This window comes from Colletotrichum tamarilloi (assembly GCF_030869305.1).
Source record: "Colletotrichum tamarilloi strain Tom-12 chromosome Unknown Scaffold_20.1, whole genome shotgun sequence".
Classification (NCBI taxonomy): domain Eukaryota; kingdom Fungi; phylum Ascomycota; class Sordariomycetes; order Glomerellales; family Glomerellaceae; genus Colletotrichum; species Colletotrichum tamarilloi.
In genome coordinates, this window is record NW_026849403.1 from 416,584 (window position 1) to 432,705 (window position 16,122).

Here is a 16,122-nt window from a genome sequence, read left to right on the forward strand (position 1 = left end):
CAACTAACAAATGATCAATCCGAGGTATCCAAGCCCGGAACTGGATTCTGGAAGTCAAAGACGGCCAAGACGCTGCAGCAGAGTCACTGTGGCTCTGGAGTCAGAAAAAGGTCCCACAGGCGACGTCGTTGGGCACGCGTGTTGGCGCTGCCATGCCATTACCATGGTACGCATGGTCAGGGACCGCCGCCCGGCGCGGCTGGTGCAGCGGTGCCTCGATTTGCTCCTCTCTCTTGCTTCCTTAGCGCGAGGTGAAGTCGTCTTGGGTGGAGTTCCGCCGAGATGGGACTCGAAGGGGCGGGCGGGCTTCTGACCGTGCCTTGCTTGTTGCAAGTTCCCTCCCATGTTTCCCGACAGGACCCTGAAATCTAACATGACGGCGGGATCGTGTAAGCTACGGATTCCTGGATCATGGCGCCGTCGACGGTTGATTGGCCTTTGAACTGAAGTCTAAGAGAAATGACAGAGCGGGCGGGGAATCCCATGAGTTCGGTAAATTCATGAACAGGCCTTCCCTTTCCAAGTCCGAGAGACAGATGGGGGCAGGCGGATGGGCCGACCAGAGCCAGGCATACGATACCTACTATTTTCGCTTCTTCAGCTCCTGGGCAAGCGTTTTGCAGCCAGGCACTGTCTGCGCTTGTCTGTCTTGGGGACCAGCCTACCAGAGGGAGAGGAAACGAAAAGTCACAACGTATAGGCAAGCTAGGAATGCCGACCGGCCACAATCCGAAGCGCAGAACGGAGCCTAGACGGTACATTCAAACCCGGCACCGAGACTCTCATTCGTCTGGGGGCTTGCCGCCTCTCGATTTTAGTGGCCTCCACCTCTTCTAATCCAGTTCAACGTCCGCTGTCCGGCACGCTGGTACGCAGACCAGTCCGGTTCGGTGCAACCTTCACAGCAAAGGCAGTGCGGCATCGTACGGTCGAGCGGTATTTTTTGCCTGTTCGTTCTGGTCAGTCCACGGCCGTCTCATTGTCAGCCTGACAAATGTCTCCTGAACTGGTTGCTTACAGGTTCGCACCCGCTGTGGCTGAAGTAGTCTCGGGGAATAGGCGGAGCATCAGCTTCTATAGCCACCTCAACGTTGGTTCACACAAAGTTCACGAGGGACTCAGAGATACAGATACGGCGCAGAGCAGCAGAGAGCTGGAGCAGTCGAGACTCGAATAACTGGGCTCAACTCAACGTCTCGTCTCGGTCGAACCGCCCGATAGGTATCGGGGTTACAAAGAAGCGGTATTGGATATTTGGTCAAAAGAGGGATACTCCCAGCTTGGAACAAGCCAGTGCGGCAGTATGGTACGGGGAGTCGGGGACGAAGGCCCAGTTTCTCCAACGATTCGTGAGGCTAAGTAATCTTCCATTTGGGCAGTGGACAGGCCCTTAGTCCTTGGGTGCCGGGAAGAGCAGTCGGTTGCTGTCACCGCAGGCTAGGATCGGCCTGTGGCCTTTCCAAGGACGATGGGCTTTCACTTCCCTGCGAGGTAGCGGTCCCAGTGGTCCCTGAAGAGGGGCCCTTCCTGTTGCCCGCCTCTAGAGAACGAAGACAGGCCGAGGCGCCAGGTTCCCAGCAGCAGCAGCAGCAGCAGCAGCAGCAGCAGGCGCGCCTCCTGCGTGCATGTTGGCAGATGAAGAAGGGAGGGCGTCTCGTTAGTGTCCCGATCTTCTCCCGTTCAAATTGTTCCCCCCACTAGCAATTGCAGCAGCGGAAGCAAGAACAGCAGCACCAGGAACTTAATAATTCTGGGACAGATCGGCCACAAGTTTCGGTGCATCTCAGTCCAGAGACGGAAGATTACATTACGGTCATGACCAGACAGTGAGGGTGACAGTGAGTACTTGGGCAGTCAGGTCTGGTGGTTGGATCTCGAGCTCTAGCAGGAGAAGGAAAAGATGAGTGGTGATTCTCACGAGCATCATCATGAAAGTGACGGGATGAGTGAAGGGACTGGATACGGCGTAGTTTCTGGGCAAACTCTACACCCACCTGCCGCATTTCATATGTGTACAGCGCGCGGCTTCCACTGCTTGGACTGGGACGTGAAAGAGAGTGGGAGAGGAATACCTACCCCCTACTCAATACTGGGTATGGTGGTGAGGTATTGTATGAAGGAGCTCTCTCCGAGTGTAGGTGTCTAGGAATAGGTCAGACTCTAGTCGAAGAAGGAGGAAGAGGAGAAGTGCTCCGTAAGGACTAGGTCGGGTCCCTGATCCATGGATGTCCCACACCCTCCGCCCACTTCCACTCCCACTCCAACTCCAACTCCCACGCACCCACCAGGGCCACCACACGTCGACGGTCCCCTCTTCCTCCCACGGTCTCCCCTCCCTCCCCCTCACCTTCACCTTCACCTTCACGCTTCCCCCCCTCTTCCTCCTGCGTGGCCTGCCCCTGCACGAAGGCACGGCACAACTACGTACTCCCTCGTCCGTCCACGGCCGTCGTCCAGAGGCGCAGACGTCTATTGGGCCTAAGGGCGACAGCAACAGCCGGTCGATTCCCTACGCAATAATGCCCACTGTTCCGCCGGCTACTGCTGCGTCAAGAGATCCCTTCCCGCCGCCGAACCTGCGTGACGACTTGTTACCCGTCTCGTCTACCTTAGTCTACCTTACGCAGTAAGGTAGTTCTCTTTCCCCCCCTCCCCGTGCCTTGGGACGGACGCTGCCTCTTTTTTTTTTCTTTACATCTTGCGCTAGTACCCGGAAAATCCAGGCGACGCCGCGACATCGAGTCCAAAGCCCAGCCATCGAAACTTTCTTCTTCATCTAAACACTTTCTAAACCTCTTTGGACATTCCAGACACCCGTCCGCTCCAACTCCCGGCGCATACAAACTACGTCCAGAATTCAGAATACGGATTCCTTCGTCACAAGCGTGGGTACTAAAAGTGTGTGCCTGTCTCTCCTGTTGCGGCGCTAGGTACTACGAATACAAGGTACCTACCTACCTTACCGACCTTACCTGTTCGTACCGCACGCATACCCACGCTACTACGTACCGACCAACCTGGGCCTGTCCGAGTCGGAGACAAACTGCTGCTGCTGCTGCTGTCGCTGCCCTTCAAGCCACCCAGTCAGAGAAAACGAAGTGAGGTAGGTAGAGAGTTGCAGCCAAGCGAACGTGGGGAAATTCCTTCCTGTGACCCTCGACTCGACTCGCCGAAACCGAAACCTTGACTTCCATCTCTACACTACCTTGGGAACCTTTTTTTTTCTTCTCCTTCCTCTTTTCCTGAACCTACCACTCTTCAACCACTTCTCTCTTCACCCCCGTCGCTCCTCTTCACATGGCTGCCACCATTCAGTCACCCATTGCGACTTCAAGTCCATTCACCTCGATGAATCCCACAACAACAGAACACGACTTTCGCTTCCCGCGGAGGCCTGACGACCACTACGCCAGCAACTCGCAGTCGCAGTCGCACTCCCAGTCCCAGTCCCACGCACATCAGCAGGCCCAGGCCCAGGCGCACACCCAGACGCAAACGCGGGCGCATTCCAAGGCCAGCCCCAGCGAACTGCCCGCCGGTCTTCGGGACCTACGTCTCGACCTCTCTGCTGCCCTCTACCCGAACGCGCAAGACGATTTCTTGAAATCCTCAGAATTTCCACCCTTCCAAAAGGCAACCATGGACTCTAGCCAGAGCCCCGAGGAGATGCAAAAGGATGATCCTTTAGCCACCCAGGTGTGGAAGTTCTTCAGCAAAACGAAGCACATGTTGCCCAACCAGCAGCGCATGGAAAATCTGACTTGGAGGATGATGGCTTTGAACCTGCGCAAGAAGCAGCAGGAGGAGGAGAGAGCAAGGTCAGCAATAACCTCTAATCCCGTACCCTTGTTTTGCTTCTCTCTCTCTCTCTCTCTCTTTTTCACCCTCGTCGATTTCACAAAAAAAAAGTTACACTTGTCCCGGCTCTGGCGTCGTTTTACCGACGGCCATGCCGCTGACGGACCTGGCTAACCATTGTGGGATGATGCAGGCTCGCTCGATCTGCGCCGGCACCTGCACCACCAGCTGCTACGCCCGCTGCGACATTCAATGTCAACCCACCCAGCGGCATCGCCCAGTTGCGCAAGTCGTCAGAACAGAACGTGAACCACCCAGAACCCATGAACCTCGATGACTTCATTTTCTCCGAGAATATCGCAACGCCAGTCACAAACCCCTCGCCTCAACCAACAACAAAACACCACGAAGAGAAGAATCAGATGCATCCCTCTTTCGCATCCGCCATCCCCATCAAATCGCGCAAAGATTCGGCCGCCCAGCAGCACTTTGTCCCACAATCCGTCCCCTTCCCTCCTCACCACCAAAAGACCCATGACGAGTTCAACTACATTACTCGCCATCACCGGAAAACGAGCATTGACGAGCGACGGGTAAGTCCAAAATTTCATTGCATCCTTGGAAATACCCTTCTTCCCTCTTGCTGTAAACCATGCGTTTGGATGCACCCTTTTTTCCTCTGGGCGCTTGCTCGACTGTTTTGGGCGCTTTTTTATCTTCCTATCTTGCGCACCCCCCTTCGGGGTGCTACATTGAGACACGCCCCCGATATCATGTTAGTGCCATTTTCGTCTTCGCTGAGCTGACCCCGTTCGCACTTAGACCCGTAAACGTCCGGCCGATTTCTCTCCCCATGTGCCCGCAGTCAACAGCACCACGACAACAACCAATGACTTGGATGCGGATTCAGAACTTCACGAATATTCTCTCGATAACGCCAACCAGAACAATATGTCGCAGAACCCGCATCAGAACGGTGTTCCTTTCCCACTAGATACCTACAACATCGAAAATGACCCTATCATCACCTCCGCCGGCCCCTTCCAACAGAACTTCTCTTTCTCACCATCCACCTCACCCATGATACCCCACGGCCCGTTTTCCAGTGTTTACAACGGATCTTCGGTTCAATCCTCTTCTCTGAACCCCTCAGATTTCTATTCGCCCCCAGGATCGGCTTATCATTCCACCGTCACCACACCGCACGCCATGACTGATAACGACGGCTTCTACTTTGGCTCCATGGATATCCGTGGCCAAAGGTCACAACAATTCCGACAAGGCGGTCAGAGCATGGGAAACCAAATGAACCAGCAATTCATGTACAACAACAACACCAACGGCAACCCCATGTTCCCTGCCTCCGCGCCTACCACGGAGTCTGTCTTCGCCTCCAGCAGCGCACCGAGCCCATTTGGGCACATCGACCCGACACAAGTCTTCCAGTCTGACCATCCAGTGCGCTCTCCTGGCATGTCGCTCCCTAACGAGGGCATGTTCACCTTTGGCGCCGACTCGGACGAGGAGGATGGCGGCGCCTTTGCTGATCGCAACCTGGTCATGTCGTCTCAGGACTTCTCCCCGGGACCGATGGACGAGAGCAACTCATTGGGCTGGGATCCTTCTCTGCCCGGTCAGTACAGCACACAAGCGGCGCGCTATCCCGGCGGTCCCCCGCGAAAGCAGGTTACGATCGGCGGTACCACAACGGACTACGTTGACAACGATTGGGAAGGCGGTAACCTGCCGAGGTCTCAGTCGCAGTCCTTCAGGCAAGGATCCGACAGGAGGGGCGGCAAGGTCCCGCGCACGGCGTCCACGCCCGCCGGTCATCTCGGCCGCAACGGAAACCCCTTTGACCGCATGGCACAATCTACGCCCAACTCCCCACCGGAGAACAATGGCACGGTGTCTGGCTTCTCCTCCGTCGCTCCCAGCCGGCCGTCTTCTCCTCCCGGTTCTAAGTCGGGCTCCACAACCAACCTACAGGCCGCTGCTGGTGCTCAAGGCGAAGGCAACGCTCCGACAACTTGCACCAACTGCTTCACTCAGACCACGCCACTATGGCGACGCAATCCCGAGGGTCAACCCCTCTGCAACGCCTGCGGTTTGTTCCTCAAGTTGCACGGGGTTGTTCGTCCTCTGAGTTTGAAGACGGACGTGATTAAGAAGAGGAACCGCGGTTCTGGAGCCAGTTTGCCTGTAGGGGGGACAAGCACGAGATCGAAGAAGAACGCAGCGAGCGCCTCGGGCCCGGGCTCCCGCAAGAACTCAACGCTTGCGGTCTCTACTCCGGCGAACAACGTCACTACACCACCTGCTGCCGCTCGAGCCGGTAGTGCGAACGAGGGGGAGAGCCCTGCTAGCGGTGCCGCATCGGGTGGAAACACGGCGGGTAGCACGCCGACAAGCTATGGCACAGGCTCCTCTACCGGCGCTGCTGCTGGAGGAAAGGGCGTCGTGCCGATTGCTGCTGCACCACCCAAGAACACCCCTGGGCCCGGTGCTGCAGCCCTGTCACGCAATGCCGGAACATCCTCTTCTTCAGGCTCGTCCAAGCGCCAGCGTCGTCACAGCAAGAGTGCTGGCAGCGAAGGCCTCGCAGGCATGGACGTGGACAGCCCCGAGACCTCGACCGGATCTCCCAACGAGGCTGCAAAGTCACTTGGATCCGCCACTGGTCTTGCGAGCATGCCGACGGCGGGCTCGCTGGGCTTGGCCAATGGCTTCGGAATGACTCAACGCCCCATGATGGGGACTGGCATGATGGGAATGCCTGGGGGCCAGAATGGCCAGATGATGAACCCAGGAGGCCCTGCTTCCGGTCCGCAGGAGTGGGAATGGCTTACGATGAGTCTGTAAAGGAGATGCGAATCTCCCTCACGCAACGACCAGACGATAGTAGCGAGTGGCAGTATTTGCTTCTTGCACGAAGGCTCTCTCTAACCTACTCCCCGATAGGGGCGGTGGGGTCGTGGCACGCTAATTTTCTGTTCCAAGGTCTATCTGACTTTTGATATGGTCACGGCGCATCATGAATTTATTGGCTGTTATTTTCACGAATTTTGTTTGATACCACCATGGCCACGATTACTGGTCACTGCGCGGCGGTCTTCTGTTTTTGGTCCGCCTACACGAAGAAAGATAATTTGGTCTATATGCTTTGCTTACTCGATATCCTGCATGCGAGGCCGGCGATACCTACGGTGCATCCAAGATGGATTCCCACTCGAATCGATTCTCGAATGAACCGAGGACTACTAGAGCGCTCGTCAGTACGGATACATGACCTAATGCGCCGAGTAATGAAGGAGACTTTGAAGGAGTCCGACCAATGTCGGAGGATATCACGAAGCTGCTTTGACGCGAAGAGGCGGATCTTATTTTACGAGCATGACTGGGACCTTTCTTGCTTACAATGAGCGTACGGTTACGTATCTGGGCGTCTTCAGACTTTGTGGGCGGGATAAGGATTCCATTTTCCAAGCGTTCTAGAAGGGCGTCTTTGAGAGACCTGGACAAGCGCCGGCGACACATGATTTCTTTTTGCGGGAGGAGATGGGACTGGGGAATTCAGAGGGTTTATCACTTTGGATCTTGTTATACCTAGAGCTCTGCAACCGGATGATATAAACTGAGATACCTCTTTTATGCTTGAACATGATTTCATCTGATTAGGACGTACTGTGATGCGAGCTGTGATGCGAGCTGTGATGTGAGCTGTGATAGGTGCCTGTCTAATTCCAGCTGACCATCTGAGGCTACACAAAGGCAGTGAATGAGCGACAGGAGAAGACTGTAGTACAGAGAGGGGGGAAGGGGGGGGGGGGGGGGGGGGAAGGGGGGGGGGGGGGGGGTTGGGGCCGGTCGCCCTTGAGAGGACCAGCCGGAGGTGGGAGGGCCGGCGGGGGGGGGGGGGGGGGTGGGGGGGGGGGGGGGGGGGTGGGGGGGGGGGGGGGGGGGGGAGGGGGGGGGGGGGGGGGGGGGGGTGGCGGGGGGGGGAGGGAGGAGTGAGAAGGGGGGGGGGGGGGGGGGGGGGGGGGGGGGGGGGGGGGGTCAAAGACTCAAAAGGCCGTTATCCGTCGGTGAGAGCACGGACTACCTGACTTGAGGTGGCATGGGGTGGGGTACCGACTCGACCGCCTTGCCGGAGAAGCTGCGGAGCCGAAAGGGTATGTGGGTCCCAGTCCGTCCGCCGCTGCTCCGGGCGACTTCCCTGTTTGATCTGCCAGGACCCCCGACCCCGATGTCTTCAAAACCCTGGCTATGGGGTTTTGAACCGCCCGACTCCACGCGTGACTCCACGTCACACTTTCCACCCCCGCGTTAGGGGTCTTATTCGGTGGTGCGGTGGGATGAGGTTCCGAGGTGTGGTTTGTGGGGTGAGGGGAGGATTACTTTTAGTCATAGTGAGGTAAAGTGAAACTTAGTGTACGCTTTCGGAGGTAGGGATGCTGGTGAAGTAATAAGGATAGATGTGTTCTTGTCTTGTAGGCGTTCTGTGATACCGATGGAATTTTCTCATTGGTATGTTAAAGTTGCTTCTCCTTGGCGCAACTCGTGCTATAGCCGGAAAGCTTAACATGATTCGCAAAGGAGATCGGGTAACCTGATCAAAAGTGTCCCATGCAATCCTAGAGCAAACACTGATTACCGCTTCCACCTGCCGCGGTGATCAAGAGAGATCTTGGGTTGGCTTCGAGAGAGGACAAACTGGCGTTACTATTCTAGAAGAGTACCTCTTTCACTATACCTTGTGGCCTCTTACGCTTGAGGAAGCCGACGTATCCGAATCTGTCGACGCAAAGGAGGGTTCACTCAGATTAAGCCACTTCATGTTTTCTGGGGCTAGAGATCCCATCTTCAGTGGGAAGTACTATCGAGAAACACTGCTCCAGCCCTTGGCTGGATATCACATTTAAGGAGGGAAGGGACTCCGGAATGTTTGTCTTCCCGGGCACCGCCAATTCGATATGGGTTGAAGTACATGACTACTATGCCCTGTCCAGGTCAACTGCGCTACGTTGTGGTGCACTTTGACGTTGATACCGTTGAATGTACAGGATCTCCAGGTGGTAAGATAGCAAAGAGCATTCTCAGCTAGGTAGCCTTTATAAGCCTTTACTATCTCAATTATAGTCCGCCGCGAATATGTATATACAAAGATACAGCCTTGCGATGAGGAAATCTCTAGCCTTGGTGGGTTGGATGTTGAACTATAAGACGGAAACATTTCGAACGACGTCAAGCATGGGAGCAATCCATCAATGAAGTTTCCTCACCCGAAATCTTGGATCTCTTCTGCACTCTTTACCCTCAAGATCAGGATGGATATCCTATATGTACACCTAAGCTATCCAAGGGAAAACCCACAGGGGGCAAGCCTCATCTGTCGTAGTACTATGTAATGTACACCTCGAGCTCCAGATGCTGTGTAGTCTATTCGACACCGAGACCAGCATGTCAGCGTCCTATTGCTGACAGGCTGAGAAGGAAGGCGTCCTCTCCCTCCCGAGGGGCCGAGCACGCTGTACAGAGTTGGCAAAAAGCTAACTCGCTGAGTCTGTTTCGTTTCAATGTCTACCCTAGAAAACAATGAAGCCGTGTATCGCCCAGTAGCCAGCCGCTTCGTGAGAGTATAACAACGCGAATACACAAGGGATAGTGTGCTCGAGCAAGATTCAACGCTCAAGAAGTCTCCCTGTACGAGGATCAGTCACAGGATTACAACATCAAAGCCTACCTCGACGTGTCAGGACGTTCCCGTCACGTCAGTCAACTTTGTCCACTTGGCACCACGGCTCCAACAGGCTTCCGCAAAATCGGCCTGCCCGCAAAAGAGTAAAAGCAAGGCGCACATTATATACCCCGTTCCCCTTGACGCCTTAACGCCCAAACGCCGGGTAACGATGAGATATACTCCCCAACACCAACCGTCTTTAGAAGACAGACAGTACGTCAAGAAAAAGACTACAGTAACCAGATCCGTGCTTTGCTGAGCATGGTACCGCGACCTCTGTAAAGAAAAGGGGAGACCGTCTAGCCAAGAACCGATCTCAACTATCTCTTTAGAGTATCCATCACCCTGAGGAGCTCAACAATGGCTCATACCCGCCTGCCCAACAGTGAGAACTGCTGTTGACGATAACAGGGAGCAAGCTCCTTATGCGGGCATCGACTTGGTTTGGAAAACACACGCCTATACACACAAACGTGGGTACATCACATCACAATATCAGACGCATCCACTGGTAACAATCGTCTCATCGTTTGACCAAGCCCTAGGTAGATATCGTCACGCTGCTAAACCCCAACCATCATCACAAGCCATCAGGAATCACCAGCCCCATCTTCAGTATGTATGAACGCATTGTGAAAAAAGAATTTGTTATCAAAACCGTACGGGAGAATCCTCGACGGTCGCTTATTGTCGTTATCTTTTGCCCCTCTGAGCCAGCCCCGCTCCACTCGTTGACCAGTCATCAAACGTCCTGCGCGCTTCCTCTTCATTTTTTTGCCTCCCCCACATTCTTGACGTGAAGGGGATGGAACCCTTCAGCATCAGGATGAGGCTTCTCAGGAAAAAAACAACAGTATTGTACATTATGGTAAAAGAAAAGAAAAAAAGGCAACTGGGCACGCGTGCTCAATCTTTCTGATAGTGTCATCCACCCATCTCAAAGAATAGAAGTGACCCTTATGCGCCTGGCCTGCTCTCGTACGTCCACGGCGAACAAGCAAGCAGAGGTCATGGTTGTGTATAGTGTATCATCAAAAAAGTGAGAAATCCATGAACTCGGAAAGAAAAGAAAAGGAAACGCGATGAAAAAAAAGGGCGGGGGAATTAAGCGAAGGTTGTTTCGTCGTGAGTACGTTGAATCATTGCGAAACGAAGAACAGAGCCCACGCGTCGAAACCAAATCCCCAAAATCCGAAAACTCCTTCCAACTGCGGACTGCAAACCGCGGCGGACCGTGTGCAGTCAAAGAATGTACAGAAAGTGTAGTGATGAGCGCCGGAGGTTGTCACGTAGAGAAGCGAGAATTCATGCGTCGCAGAACGCCAGACTAAGGCCGGTCAGGTCGGCTTTTCGTCTTCGCTCGGTCGTTCTCGGCTTGTTCGTCTACGTCGAGTCGCTTGCGCCAGTCGGCCAGGCTTTCGCTGAGGCCAAGTCCGACTTCTTCGTCCTTACGAGTAGGGGTTGCGGCGCCCTCAAAGTCAAAAGTGTTGCTGAGACGGTAGTTCTTGTTGGTGGCTTCCCAGTGGGTGCGCAGAGTCTCGAGCTCATCGGCCAGATTGTCCAACGCAGTGCTATTGCGTCCGTCGACTCCGCCAGCGACTGCACCGTAGGTGCTGTCCGCGTCAGAGCTGTCCTGTCGTCGGTGTCCCACGCTGTTGCCGTTGGTACCCCTCTCGGTCAGGTCGGAGGTCATGCTCGGTGCCTGCCTACTTTGCCGGCGGTAGCTATCGACTGAGTTCTCGACCTGGTCAAGAAGCAGCGAGACCTTGCCTTCGGCATCCTGGGCGCGACGCTCGAGGAGGAGGTTCTCCTGCTGGAGGCTCTCCAAGTCCCGGCGGTTGGCGGCGAGTTTGCGGGAAGCTTCTTCAGCGTCCTTGAGAGCGCCCTCGCGTTGCTTCTTGCTATCCTCCAGTTCCTTTCTGACCGCAGTGAGCTGAGATTCAAGCTGCTCCGTGGACGCCTGCAAGTCTTCTTCAAGGGCCTCAATCTTCTCCTGTAGAATGTGGCGTTCGCTTTCCCAGCTGGCAGGAGCATTTCCGTCGTTGCCGGCGGATGCCTCCACGCGATCCTCAAGCTCGATAACCTCATTCTTGAGCTTGGCATTCTCGGTCTTGTACCTGGCGAGCTGCTCCTTGAGTTGCTTCAACATCTTCTCCGTACCCTTGACGTAGTGCACAGCAGACTGATAGTCGTTTTCCAATTGGCTGAGCTTTTCACGGTACGCAGCTTCGCTGGCCTCCTGCTGAGCTGTGCTGCGCTGTGCATTCTCTTCGTGGGCGGTCAACGCGGCGTTGAGCTGATCCTCGAGATCGCGAATGCGGGCCGCCTCGGGAGTGTTCACTCGCGGGCTGCCAATGCTTCGGGTCCGTGACATGCCCGTGGGGCTGATGCCGCGCTCTACGAGGATGTCCTTGAGGGTGTTGTGTTGCACGGTCATCGCGTTGGTCTCCAGCTGTTGGTTCTGAAGTTGGTGCTTCAGGTCTGAATTCTTAGCCTGCAGAGATTGAGTATCCCTGAGAGCCGCCTGGAGCTGTCTCCTGATTGCCACACCTTCGCGACTGGACTGCTCCTGGTAGACCTCCAATCCAGCAATGCGCTCTTCCGCAGTGCGAAGCTTATCAGCCGCAGCATCGGCCTCTTGCTGGTACTTCTTAACAAGCGCGTTCGCAGCGACGAGCTGGGCCTGCAATGCCTTGGCGCGTCCCTCGTCAGCTTTGCCGTCAGCCCCGATGTTCCTCGCGGTGACTTTGTCGAATCCGGCCAGCACAGCTTGCTGATGGAGTTTGGCTTCGTTGGCGTGCTTCTCGGCGATCTCCTCAGCGTCACGCAGTCGCTGAGTTGCAGCTACGAGCTCTGTGGTGCGTGCTTCGTGTTCAGCCTTGAGCTTGTTGAACTTGGACTCGAGTTGCTCCCTTTGAGAGCGCTCCTCCTCCAGCTTGCCCTCCAAAAGCGCCTTCATCTCTGCGGAAGCAGCCATGGCGGTACGGAGAGAGTCGAAGGTATCGTTCTGCTCCTTGGAGCTGCCGATAGAATCGTTGTACTTCTTCTCAAAGTCGTCCTTCTCTACGGTCATGAGCTGAATCGCAGCCATGGCCTCTGTGTATTGAACAGCCTGCTCCCTAGCTTCTTTCTGCACCATGTGCAGCTCGGCCTTGAGTTGCTCGAGCTCGGTAGAAGTCATGGTCTTGTAAGACTCGAGTTCGCTCATCCGCTTCTGGGAAGCATTGGTGGTGTCGTCGGCCAAGAGGCGGGCGCGTTTCTCAGCTTCAAGCTCGGATTTCATCATCTCAAGCTGGGCTTGGAGGTCCTTTTGATAGTTCAGGGCAGAAGCCAACTTGCGGCTGATCTCGGTGGAACGGTCATCTACGTCGCGTTCGCCATCCAGCTGGGGAGTGCTTGCAACGCTCCCGCCCATCTGGGCTGCGAGTCTTGCCTTAGCATATACCGCCTCTTGAATTGCAGCGTCTCGCTGCTTCTCTGCTTCGGCGATTTGTTTCGCAGCGAGAATGGCTTGCTTGTCAACGGATGCCTGAACATTGGCGAGCTCGGTTCTCATGGCCAAAAGAGCCTCGATAAGGGGTTTGTCCTCGTCATCAAAAGTCTCTGCGGCTCTGCTGTCAAGGACAGGGCTGAGGCTTGCGTTGGGAACATAGCCAGCCTTACGGGCCAACTCAAGCTCAGACGCATACCAAGCGTTGCGGTTCCTAGCTGTATCCAACTCCTTCAGTATAGCGACAGTCTGTGAGGTGCGGCCAGAGGATCGTCGGGACAATGGATTGCTGGCTTGACGGGTGGGAGCCGGTGGCGAGGCCGGGCGGATAGGTTGCTGCACTTGTATCGGCGACTGCTTCTGGGTTGGCGGCGGCGGCTGTGCCTGAGAAGGAGGTTGAACTGGAGCAGGCGGTGGTGCTTGCGTCTGAGGTGGTGGTTGAACTTGAGCTTGCTGTTGAATCTGCATTGCCTTCAAAGCTGGCTCCGTTGTACTATCCACGGAGGTCTGAGACCTGCTGCCTTGCCTAGACCTGGTCTTGGAAGGCTCAGAAGGACCAGATTCAGACTTGGAGCCAGATCTTGTGACTTGTTGAGGGGTACGTCGGCCATTGGTGACTGGGCTCTCTGCGTCCTTGGCGGCTGGCTCTTTAACCTCACGTATTACGGGAGACTGGCCTGCAGCAATCTGCGGTGAGCCACCAACAGATCCATCTCTCTCCGATGACTGTCCCCTAACTCTTCCTAAGTTTCCAGTCTGAACTGAAGGCTTTGCAGGTGTTGGTCCCTGGGGCGGGGGCCCAGCCGGGGGCGATGTCACTGCAGATCTGGGGAGTTTCGACATGTTGTTGACTGCCGCCGGGTTCGCGTCCGTTCCGTTGGGAGATCCTCGCACGACGTTGGTGGGGCTGTTGACGGCGGAGGCATCGCGAGGTGCGCCAGGGGCACCTACTAGTCGTTTTTGATCAGGAGGGCCCTGGGAACCGTCTCGTGATAAGATATTCCTTGTCTCAGCTGCAGCACTGGGCCGCCTCGCCTGTTGTGGGCGTTGCTGGCCATTCGCCTGCGGTCCATTAGGTTGTTGTGCTGCCGCCGCATCGTTCGGGTATCGGATCTTTGTTGTATCGAGCATGTAGACTATTCCAAGGTCGCCGACGCTGGCGGGGGACGAAGAGGGTTCGCCTCCGACAACAACCACGGCCTTGCCAACGGTAGTCATGCTGTGACCGGATCGGGGAGAGGGTGAAGGGCCCATGTTCTGGAAAGTGTACCAGCGGCGCGAGGTAATTCTGAAGGCGGCGAGATCTCCGAGGTCAACACCCTCTTCCGTTCGTCCTCCGAAAATGTACATGACATCGTCGACAATTGATGCAGCGTGACCCTCTCGAGGGACTGGGATGTAGCCGATGCAGTCATGTTGCGTCCATTCGTTCGTGGCGGGATCGTAGCTCCAAACATCGTTGAACCATTGATAACCGTTCGTACCACCGAAACTAGAGTACGTCAGCAGTGATACCAGCGCTAGACTTGACGCATTACGTACAGATACATCTTGTCATTGTAAGTAACCACAGAGTGGTTGGTTCGGGCAGCTGGAATTTTGCCGACGGGCGGTCCGCCACTCTCAGTGTTCTGGATCAACATCTCCCAGCGATTATTGGGCATTTGGAGCTGGTTAAGGTCAAAAGCAGCGAGATCGTTCATGAAATAGCCCTCGATTTGACCGCCAAAGATGTAAATCTTGGATCCAAGTATGTTGAGAGAGTGGCCGTAGCGGCCGGAAGGCCTGGTGCCAGCGGGCAATGCTCTCGACCATTGTCTCGTAGCTGGTATTGATTAGCGATTGCCCAACTTCTCGCAAGGGGGCGCACGGGGAATGACTAGTATAGAACTCACAGGTGTTGAGAAGATAGAGTGTCTCGTCCAGGACGTCCATCTCATCGACTTTGGTGTCACCGCCGTAGACGATGAAGGCGTTGCCAACGAGCAAACTTGCGTGCCCAACTCTCGGTCCTGGCCCCTCGGCTGTCGTCGCCAGAGGGTAGCAGGCCATATTCTGCCCGGCCTCGATCATCCACAAATCGCCCTTGACGGTAGAGCTATTGATTAAACCTCCCATCACGTATATATCGCCCTCCTTGGACGACACCGAATTGACAGCCGCTCCATAACGGGGAAAAGGGCTCGGGTGTGAAGAGGTATATGTCAGTCGTCGTTGCGACCAGGGGTATAGTGACGCATTAGGGTTCATCATTTGTTGTTGGGGAGGCATCTGGTTTTGCGAGGATACGGGCGGAGCGTTGCGAAGCTGGGAAACAGGTCAGCAGTGTCCCAGCAATGCCAGCTCATCAAAGTGAGCTGGAGAAACTTACAGGCAAATCATTTGAAGGCGCTTGTGTCGGTATTTGGTCCACGCTGGGTCCTCGCTGGCGAGTGTAGCCCTGGTCAGGGCTTCCAGCACCGGCGCTGCCATCGCGATCGATTGAGTTCAAGCTACCGGTTGGTGTTGAGCGCTGAGTGCCGTTCTTCTCCTCTCTCGCGATTCTCTCTCGCTGACTCTGGATTGAACCCTGCGAGCCGCCAGAGTTTCCATCGCGGCTTGCAAGAGCTCGATCCTGATTCTTCTTGGACTTGAAAAGAAAAGCCATGGCGAATCAAATCGAGGCCTGCACGCTGAGCGGCAGTTGCAAAGAGACTTGCTCGTAAGTTGTATCCAGAGCGCCCGGAATTTTGGAGGGTATCAATTAAATCGTTTCGGTCGTTGGTTGAACAAGTTGTTTAGGGGCGTCAGGATAATGGAAAAAGTCGCTCAAGTCGCACGTTAGTCGTGGAGTCGATGATGCGGGTAGTGGGTGCTATCGCCAGTTCGCTGTGAAGCCGAGTCGGGTGAGGCGCGATGGAGATGCAGCGGATGCAGGAACGCAGCAGATACGCAGGAACGGGAAAGGGAGTCGACGCTCGAGTGTGCGGATGGCTGGGTTCGCATCGGTGGAGTGTGCCCGGGGTAGCGCGCGTTGCTGAGGCGAGGAGCGTCCTGCGATGTTCGACCTCGTCTTTTTTTTTATTGCGGTCCTCCTCGTCGGCGCAGTGAAGCG

At 55.5% G+C, this 16,122-nt stretch overlaps 3 protein-coding genes across 3 annotated transcripts; 2 read left to right on the forward strand and 1 right to left on the reverse strand.

Moving 5' to 3' along the window:
• Positions 1 to 994: 994 nt before the first annotated feature.
• CTAM01_06940 (uncharacterized protein) lies at positions 995 to 2,630 on the forward strand (the record flags this gene model as incomplete). Its single annotated transcript, XM_060522965.1, has 3 exons — positions 995 to 1,161; positions 1,437 to 1,656; positions 2,289 to 2,630. 3 exons carry the CDS (start codon positions 995 to 997, stop codon positions 2,628 to 2,630), a joined length of 729 nt encoding a protein of 242 aa, XP_060382467.1.
• Positions 2,631 to 3,297: 667 nt separating this feature from the next.
• On the forward strand, positions 3,298 to 6,660 carry CTAM01_06941 (GATA zinc finger; the record flags this gene model as incomplete). The annotated part of the gene is made up of 3 exons (XM_060522966.1): positions 3,298 to 3,818; positions 3,992 to 4,391; positions 4,621 to 6,660. 3 exons carry the CDS (start codon positions 3,298 to 3,300, stop codon positions 6,658 to 6,660), a joined length of 2,961 nt encoding a protein of 986 aa, XP_060382468.1.
• A 4,205-nt stretch (positions 6,661 to 10,865) lies between these two features.
• CTAM01_06942 (kelch domain-containing protein) lies at positions 10,866 to 15,675 on the reverse strand (the record flags this gene model as incomplete). The annotated part of the gene is made up of 4 exons (XM_060522967.1): positions 10,866 to 14,520; positions 14,571 to 14,853; positions 14,924 to 15,335; positions 15,400 to 15,675. The coding sequence occupies 4 exons, from the start codon at positions 15,673 to 15,675 to the stop codon at positions 10,866 to 10,868; spliced, it is 4,626 nt and encodes a 1,541-aa protein (XP_060382469.1).
• Between the last annotated feature and the right edge of the window lie 447 nt (positions 15,676 to 16,122).